Source organism: Vitis riparia, chromosome 3 (assembly GCF_004353265.1).
Source record: "Vitis riparia cultivar Riparia Gloire de Montpellier isolate 1030 chromosome 3, EGFV_Vit.rip_1.0, whole genome shotgun sequence".
Taxonomy (NCBI): domain Eukaryota; kingdom Viridiplantae; phylum Streptophyta; class Magnoliopsida; order Vitales; family Vitaceae; genus Vitis; species Vitis riparia.
The window spans coordinates 4,549,443-4,558,024 of NC_048433.1; the positions used below are offsets into that span (position 1 = coordinate 4,549,443).

The 8,582-nt window shown below is 41.5% G+C and overlaps 3 protein-coding genes across 3 annotated transcripts; 2 read left to right on the forward strand and 1 right to left on the reverse strand.

Annotated features, from left to right (window-relative positions):
- The first annotated feature begins 2,032 nt into the window (after window positions 1-2,032).
- On the forward strand, window positions 2,033-3,363 carry LOC117911403 (CCG-binding protein 1). Its single transcript, XM_034825764.1, has 3 exons — window positions 2,033-2,279; window positions 2,469-2,542; window positions 2,799-3,363. Exons 1-3 carry the CDS (start codon window positions 2,087-2,089, stop codon window positions 3,114-3,116), a joined length of 585 nt encoding a protein of 194 aa, XP_034681655.1. The 5' UTR covers window positions 2,033-2,086; the 3' UTR covers window positions 3,117-3,363.
- Window positions 3,364-3,440: 77 nt separating this feature from the next.
- Window positions 3,441-6,747, forward strand: LOC117911401 (pollen-specific leucine-rich repeat extensin-like protein 3). The gene has a single exon (XM_034825763.1). It carries the CDS (start codon window positions 3,855-3,857, stop codon window positions 6,528-6,530), a length of 2,676 nt encoding a protein of 891 aa, XP_034681654.1. The 5' UTR covers window positions 3,441-3,854; the 3' UTR covers window positions 6,531-6,747.
- Window positions 6,748-6,954: 207 nt separating this feature from the next.
- On the reverse strand, window positions 6,955-8,233 carry LOC117911404 (probable inactive receptor kinase RLK902). Its single transcript, XM_034825765.1, has 3 exons — window positions 8,156-8,233; window positions 7,649-8,065; window positions 6,955-7,567 (listed from the first exon to the last, which is right to left on the reverse strand). The coding sequence occupies exons 1-3, from the start codon at window positions 8,199-8,201 to the stop codon at window positions 7,017-7,019; spliced, it is 1,014 nt and encodes a 337-aa protein (XP_034681656.1). The 5' UTR covers window positions 8,202-8,233; the 3' UTR covers window positions 6,955-7,016.
- Between the last annotated feature and the right edge of the window lie 349 nt (window positions 8,234-8,582).

Below are 8,582 nucleotides of genomic sequence, written 5' to 3' on the forward strand. Positions count from 1 at the left end.
AAAAAAAAGGAAAAATGGATGTTTTATGAGCAGTGTTTTAAAAACCGTTCCTACCGCCGGCCAGTCCGGTCGGTCACCAATTCGATTCGATTCGTCTGTTTGAGTCTAGCGGCCTTTGAACCAGCGTCGAACCGCCAGAACCGACAATCAGACCGATGAATTGGCTGACTCGGCTACTTGTGGGTGAACTGAACGGTTCAATAAATCTCCTTCTCCTTCCCCCACTTCCAACTCCAGCCTCAACCACCGAGCCTCTTCTGCTCCTAACGTGCGCCTTCAGCCTCAACCGCCCCCTCCCCCTTCCACATTCTTCTTCTATTCCTAGCATGCCCCTCCACCTCCATCCCCCAACCTTCTTCCTCTTCTGCCACTACGACACTGCCCCTCTACGGCTCTACCCCTTTCTCTTTCATTTTTTAGTTGTCCCTTACTTCTCCATCGATTTATTTATTTATTTATTTTACCGTATTAGTTCATATCCATTATTATTTATTTTATTATTTATTTTTTTAACTTTATGATTTTTAAAACATGTGATTTTAATTAAAATTAATAAAAACATTATAATTTTAAATAAATTTCTAATTTTAAAATAAGTTTTTAATCTAAAAATAAATTTAAAATTTTCTAATTTTAAACTAAAATTCTGATTTAAATTTTAATTTAGAATTTGAAACTAATTTTTTTATTTTCAAATAAATTTATGATTTTCTAATAAAATTTTAATTTTTAAATAATATATAAATTATTATTTTTATTTTTATAATTAATTTTTATTTTATTTTATTTTGTTTATTTTTTCTTTTTGATGGGGTAACTACTGTATCATAGCCATAATATGAACAAAATTTTCCTAATTCTTTTTTACAGTCTTATTTTTCTTGATAAAAAAGGATGAAACTGTTTGGAAATGTTTTTGAATGCTTATTTTTAAAATTTGTTTTTAAGTTAAAAAAATAAAAAAAACAATTTTTTAGAATTTTACTAAAATAAGGGTGTTTGGCAAATTGTTTTTAAAAATAAAAAAACAAAAAACTTGTTTGAACAAATTGTTTTCTAAATAAATTTTCTATTTTGATTTTATAAAAATATTATAAATTAAATTTATATAATCTTAATTAAATTTAATTCAACTCTTATTAAAAATGAAATTAGTTTTAAAATTTATTAATAAATTAAACAATAAATAGTTTTTAGTATAAAAAAATGGATTGTAATGTTATAATAAAATTAGAAATTATATATATATTTTTAAATATGTTTTAAAAATAATTTTTAGTATTTTATTTTTAATTATTCTATGTATTTATATAATTATTTTTTAAAACAATCCTTAGAAAATAAATAAAAATAATATAAAACAATTAAAAGATTTTTTTAAAAGGACATTGTTTTCCATTCTTAAAAATAAAAAACAAAAAATAATTTTTGATTATCAAATGTGTCTTCTTACTTTTTTTTCTTTTTTTCTAAAGAATAGAAAACTATTATTAAGGCAATTACCAAACGAACCTTTAAATTCAATTTTTTTTTCTTCAAAATTTCTAACATTCCTAATTAATTAAAGTAGATTTTCTGTCATTTTCAAAATTTGAGTGGGCCATTAGCCCCCGAAGGTACCACATGAAAATCCTTGGATAAATGACCCATTACCCACAAACCATCTTTTAATGTAAGCCCATAATGGGCCAGCCGGTATTACTTGCAAAAACCCAAAAAGCAAAAAGCGAAAAACCATGGGCCCAAAGAAGCCCATGGACCCACTGATTGTTTCCCACTGTTTTCAACGGTTCCGCCACAATCCAGTTGCCAAAAAGAGAAACGATAAGGTCACTACGGAGGGCACCGCTATTCTCACCGCCACCGCCATCAAACAGATCACCGCAATTCGTCCGTCACCTACTCAAAGCGTCACAGCCCTGACACTATCCTCAATAAATTCAAAAAATCTGAAAAAAATAAAATAAAATAAAATATCTTGGTCTTATCCGCTTGGTTCTCTGCCCTATAAGAAACAGAGCAATTCCTCTTATCTTTGAGAATTCATTCTGGTTTTTCTCAAATTTGCGTTCTGCGATTTAATACGATGATAAAATCATTCGCTCTTTCGTCTCCTTCTCTGATTTTTGATGTCAGAGATTCAAGATCCTCTACAGTTTGCTGTTCTTCAAGGAACAGCCAGCCTTACATCCCAAAGCTCGAGCCTTTCAGCCGAAGCAAACTCGATCGAGTCCTCAAGGAGCCTCCTTTGATCCAAAAGTGCGAAAACGAGCTCATGGGTACATCAAAATCTCTCCCTTTTCTGTGTTGTATTTCTGTAGCGTGGACAGTTTTGTTAGATTTCTACTTCAAATAAAATAATGTTTTGTGTGTGGTGTTTTGATATGTTGTTCCTTTTCTGTGATTTTCTTTCTTGATTTGTAAGCTTTTTTGTTGCTGTTTTGACAGTGAAATCTGGTGTTTTTCAGATTATTGTTCGACGCTCGAAGGAGATGACTCGTATAGCTGTTGGCAGGCATATTTCGAGCTCAAAGATTTAGAAGTGAGTTCCACTGCTCCCTGTTTGGTTGTCAAGGAAATAAATTGAAATCCTAAATATCCTGTATTCATGTTAGGCTCTTTTGAATTGTGTAAAATTAATTGTTTTTTTCGAAGTACCATGGATTTAATCTCTTTGAAATTTGCTATTGGCCAATTTGCACTTTTCCTACGGATTCTCAACAGCCAAACAGAAAATAATTCATAAAATTGGTGTAGTGATAATTATTTAATTTGTTTGTGATTATGATATTGTTCAGAAAGAGTCCCCAAAGGAAGATGTAGAGAAGCTGATTCTTCAAGTGGGGGGCTTGAAGTCTCTGATTGGATGCCTACACCATGTTGCAACCTTCAGTAAAGGGAAAAAGGCCGGGATTGGATCAGTAAAGGCGGTGAATACAGAGAAGGAAGAAGGAGAAAGACCGTTTCCCGTCCCGGATGGACTGCCAAAATCACAAGAAGAGCTTGAAGAAGAGGACAAAGGAAGAATGCCAGATTCGGCTTTCACCAGGCTTCTGAGAACAAAGGGGAGGTTCCCTGCATGGTATTCTCCAGCCCCTGACCACGAAACCGATTGATAGTTATGGAAAGTCGATAGTGAGAGCTTGTGCCGAGTTAACTGAGTTAGCTGAGTTGCTTTGTGAATATTTTTGGACTCAGCAAAGTGTGAGTTTTTGATAGATCTTAGTGGGTCTGGACTTGTGGGTAAGTGTAATGAGAGGAGGTCCGGGATATCTATTTTAAAAACCTCTTGTGTTATAGCTTCTACAAATTCTGTAATATATGATCAGTTAAAGAGGAAATCAATCTTTTCTTTGGACTCAATTGCTTAAATTTTGTGGTGATATGCGCCTCATTGTGTGAATATATATATCTTTTCTTTGATTCTTCTAGACACTTCCTTCCTCAGCCTCAAAATGCTTGGTAGACACATAAGTTGATCTCTTGAGGTGCACCCAAACACTCCATCTATTATCCAAATAATCACGTTCTGGGTCTGCTCTGCTAGGAGGTCGCTATGGTAACTAACCTTACCAGGTAGTTAAAGGAAGACTTGGTCATGATTAGTTTGTTTAGGTCTGCTACTCCTGTTTCATTTCCTAGCAATCCCTTCCTAAATTTATCCCTAAGTTAAGAGGTGCCCCAGATTTTGTGGTGTACAGAGAGACACCACATGTTTGGGTGCTAATATCGGAGGCCTGTGTCTACAACCTCTCAATGCCTCTCAAGCGATACCATCCTCTCCCTCAATATAACACCTTCCCTCATTGCATCCCTGCTTAAAGCAGCCTTGGGCCTATCCAAGGTGGTCTGGCATGGCTAACCTTCCAATAATGCAGGCCTTAGGCTGCTTTATTCTTCTGTCTTTCCTTTTCTCTTCGGTCTCATCCTTCTCTTTGGCTCTTTCTGATGCTGAGGCGTCCCTCATCGCCCGGCGTCAGCTCTTGTCTCTCCCTGAGGATGGTGATCTCCCTGATGACTTTGAATATGAGATTGATCTTGTTGTAACCTTTGCCAATTCTAGGCTCCGGAGAGCTTACATTGCTCTTCAGGCATGGAAAAATGCTATGTACTCTGACCCTTTTAACACAACTGGCAATTGGGTTGGTGCCAATGTGTGTGCCTATAATGGTGTCTTCTGTGCTCCGGCTCTTGATGATTCCAACTTGAGTGTTGTTGCTGGTGTTGATATTAACCATGCCGATATTGCTGGCTACCTTCCAGCTGAGCTGGGGCTTATGACTGATCTTGCGCTCTTCCATATCAATTCAAACCGGTTTTGTGGAATCATTCCCAAGAGTTTCTCTAGGCTGCTTCTTATGCATGAGTTTGACATCAGTAACAATCGGTTTGTTGGCCCCTTCCCCACAGTTGTCCTATCGTTGCCAGCCCTCAGGTACCTCGACATCAGGTTTAATGACTTTGAAGGCAGTCTGCCGGAAGAGGTGTTTGAGAAGGAACTTGATGCCTTGTTCGTGAATGATAACCGGTTCACAGGCTCCATCCCTGAAACTCTAGGCCAGTCAACAGCCTCGGTGGTTGTTTTCGCGAACAATAAACTCACTGGATGCATTCCAAAGAGCATTGGCAAGATGGCTAACACATTGAATGAGATCGTTTTCTCCAACAATGACTTTGGTGGCTGCTTGCCAACAGAGATCGGAATGCTGGGTAATGCGACTGTGTTTGCTGCGGGTTCTAACTCCTTCACTGGGGTCCTGCTCAAGAGCTTTTCAGGCCTAAAGAAGGTGGAGCATCTGGATGTTTCACACAATACACTAACAGGGTTTGTCCCTGACGGAATCTGCAAGTTGCCTAGTTTGTCGAATTTTACGTTCTCTTACAATTTCTTCAAGGGAGAGGCTCCATCGTGCCAGCCACCTTCGAGGGCGGACATAACATTGGATGACACAAGCAATTGTTTGTCGGACAGGCCAAAGCAGAAGTCAGCCAGAACATGTTTACCAGTTGTGAGTCGGCCGGTAGATTGTAGCAAGTCCAAGTGTGGAGGAAAATCTTCGCCCCCTAAACCAAGGCCACCAGTCCGTAGTCCAACACCACCCCCGGCTTCCACCCCACGGTCCCCACCTACCCCTAAACCACAACCCCAGCCTTCTCCTTCCCCAGCATCTCCTAAACCACAGCCTGCTCCTCCTAAGTCCACCCCACCAACACCTAAACCAAGGCCTAGTCCGCCCAAGTCGGCCCCATCGACACCCAAACCGCAGCCTAGTCCTTTGCCAGCGCCTCCAACACCAACGCCAACACCAACACAAAAGCCAAAACCATCTCCACACCCACCTAAAACTTCCAGCCCGCCTCCTCCTCGTAAGGCCACCCCTCCAGCCCCTACACCAAAGCCATCTCCAGCTCCGATTTCTTCTCCCCCACAACCGTCTCATCCATCTCCCCCGTCAGATTCTGCTGCTCCATCCCCTTCACCAAAACCAGCTCCTATTCCCCAAGTCCCACCACCGGCGTTTCCACCAGACCCGAAGAACTATTCGCCGATATTTTCACCACCGTTGCCAGGTCGTCCACCAGCAAAATCACCACTTCCACCAACCTCTCCAGCACCTGCTCCATCCCATACACCGCCGGTCCACTCTACACCACCCCCTGTCCGATCTCCTCCACCACCGGTTTTCTCTCCACCACCACCAATCCCCGTCCGATCTCCTCCACCACCAACCCCCGTCCGATCTCCTCCACCACCACCAGAACACTCCCCACCACCGCCGGTACAGTCCCCTCCACCACCCTTGTACTCACCATCTCCTCCAGTTCATTCCCCACCACCACCAGTCTCCTCTCCACCACCACCAGTCCACTCTCCACCACCACCTGTCCGCTCCCCACCACCACCAGTCTCCTCTCCTCCACCACCACCAGTCTCTTCTCCCCCACCACCTGTCCACTCCCCACCTCCACCAGTCTCCTCTCCACCTCCACCAGTCTCTTCTCCACCTCCACCAGTCGCCTTTCCTCCACCACCTGTCTCCTCTCCCCCTCCACCCGTCCATTCCCCACCACCACCACCAGTCTTTTCTCCCCCACCAGCAGTTCGCTCCCCACCACCACCAGTCTCTTCTCCCCCACCACCTGTCCACTCCCCATCTCCACCAGTCTCCTCTCCACCTCCACCAGTCTCTTCTCCACCTCCACCACCCGTCTCCTCTCCTCCACCACCCGTCTCCTCTCCCCCTCCACCCGTCCATTCCCCACCACCACGAGTCTTTTCTCCCCCACCACGAGTCTTTTCTCCCCCACCACCAGTTCGTTCCCCACCATCACCGGCCTTCTCACCCCCACCACCAGTTCGTTCCCCATCACCACCGGCCTTCTCACCCCCACCACCATCACCATCTCTACCTCCTCCTCCTCCTCCTCCTAGCTTTTCTGCACCACCCCCAAGCGATGATTTCGTCCTCCCACCAAACATCGGATTTGAATACTCATCTCCGCCTCCACCAATGTTCCCAGGCTACTAAGTAGTATATCTTAACATCTCTCCCATTTTGTCATTCTCATTTCTTTCACAATGCCAAATACACACTTTGTTAGCTGAGCTTCTCAACAAATGAACTGTAATATTTTCCATTTCTCTTTACACTGTAAAGCAACAAAAGAAACATCATTGCACGCAGAGAAATTCCTACTTGTAATTTGAATCTCCATTATTATTGTTGATTTCTCTGATTGCTCTCATTTTAATCTTGTTTAATTATATGGCATCTAAACTAAATAAGCCCTTTTATAAAAAAGAAGGCATTTGATCATAAGATTCATAACTGGTTGAACCTCCTGAGGTTTCGAAGAAAATGGTCAAAAGAATCAGGAAATCAAACACAAGAAAACGTCTAGTCTTTCCTTTCTGATTGTGATTTCATTTCTTTACAAGAAATTGCTGTTATTTTTTAGTAGGGAGACGTTTAAGCATGATTAAACATCCCATCCAGAAGCAAAACATGGTTTCACTACTTCAATTCTTGAATCTCTTGCACCACTCTCTTCATGGGAGGCCTCTCATTTGGATTATATGAAAGGCAACGCTTTGCAATTACATACATTTTATGCATATTGTCTGTAACATTTCCCAATTTCTTATCGAATACCCCGGTCCATCCTTCCTTCTTTTTCTTCTCTCTTACATACTCTGCTAAGTTGGTCACTGAGGGCTTCTCCCCTGTGATGAGTTCAAGAAGCAGCACTCCAAAGCTGTAAACATCAGACTTCTTAGTGAACATTGGTGAGCAGCTATGACTAGAAAGTAGTTCAGGCGCTACTCGACGAGGATTCCTTCTGATGATTGTTCTGGCAGGTACAAGGTAAGGGATTTCATAGCCAGAAAGGCATGCAGAGAAGTCTGTGCGGATCAAGATATTGGAAGACTTGATCACCCCACAGACAAGGGAATCCCCATGTTTTGTGATATGAGTGTGAATTGAGGCCACTGCCTTGGCTGTACAGAGAGCGATTCCCCACCGAATTTCCCAATTCAGTGCAGTAAATTGAGCTCCTTCACTTCCTACATTGCAGCCCACAAAGTGAAGTCAATCAAAGGGGTTGGGATTTGAAGGGGGAAATTGTAAATAAAATGGTGTCTCACCATGTAAGAGCTCCTCTAAGCTTCCCAAGCACAAGTACTCGTACAAAACGAAAGCCTCCCCACCATACCAGAGACTGAACTCAATCTTCAAGAGCCAAACATCACACAGTCCTCCAAAGTATTTAATCCAAAGTTCGAGATCATTGGAGCAAGCCAACCCTGGTCTGATCTTTCTCATGGTGACAGTGGATCCACCGTTGAGCACAACCTTAAACAAAGCCCCCAAGGTCCCTTCTCCAAGCCTTACTCTGGGAATTTGAGACATCTCAACAGGATCATACTTCTTTGCAGCAGTTTCATCCCCAAATATCACCTTAATATAACGCTCAACCTTAACCTCCAGAAGTGAAACTGGGGTGACATTGGTCACTTTCCCATCCTCCGATGATCTATACGTCCTCTCCAAAAGTCTTGCCACTGCACAACGAAAAGCTACATTCAGACCAGGGATTACCATAAATATGATGAAAAGCAATAAGATTTTCTCATATGAAGATAGTTACTCACCTCCATGAAAACAAGAACCATATAAGTGCCACATGTGCTGCAGCATTGTTGCCTGGAAACAAACCTAATGTAGTTAGAAACTTCAGTGGAAGAATAAAGGACTTTCATTTTTGTGCCACGTTTCAGTTTCTTGTTCATAGTTTTTTTCACCAAGAAGCTTTGGAATTTCATCCTCCCACAGATGCATACAACTTGATTATGGGTAGAGTTTAAACAAGTCACAATCAAATTAACTAAGAAAATATTTATGCAAAGAGCCATTTGATGGCATCAGGGTCAAGAATCACACTTCATTTTATTAACAATTTTAACAACAGACAAGAGCCTTGCAAGTATCTAAGGGAGCCAAAATTCTAAAATTTTAAATCAAGAATTACAAGATTCATTATACCTGTCTTTGATCATTAGAAAGTATTAAAAAACACAA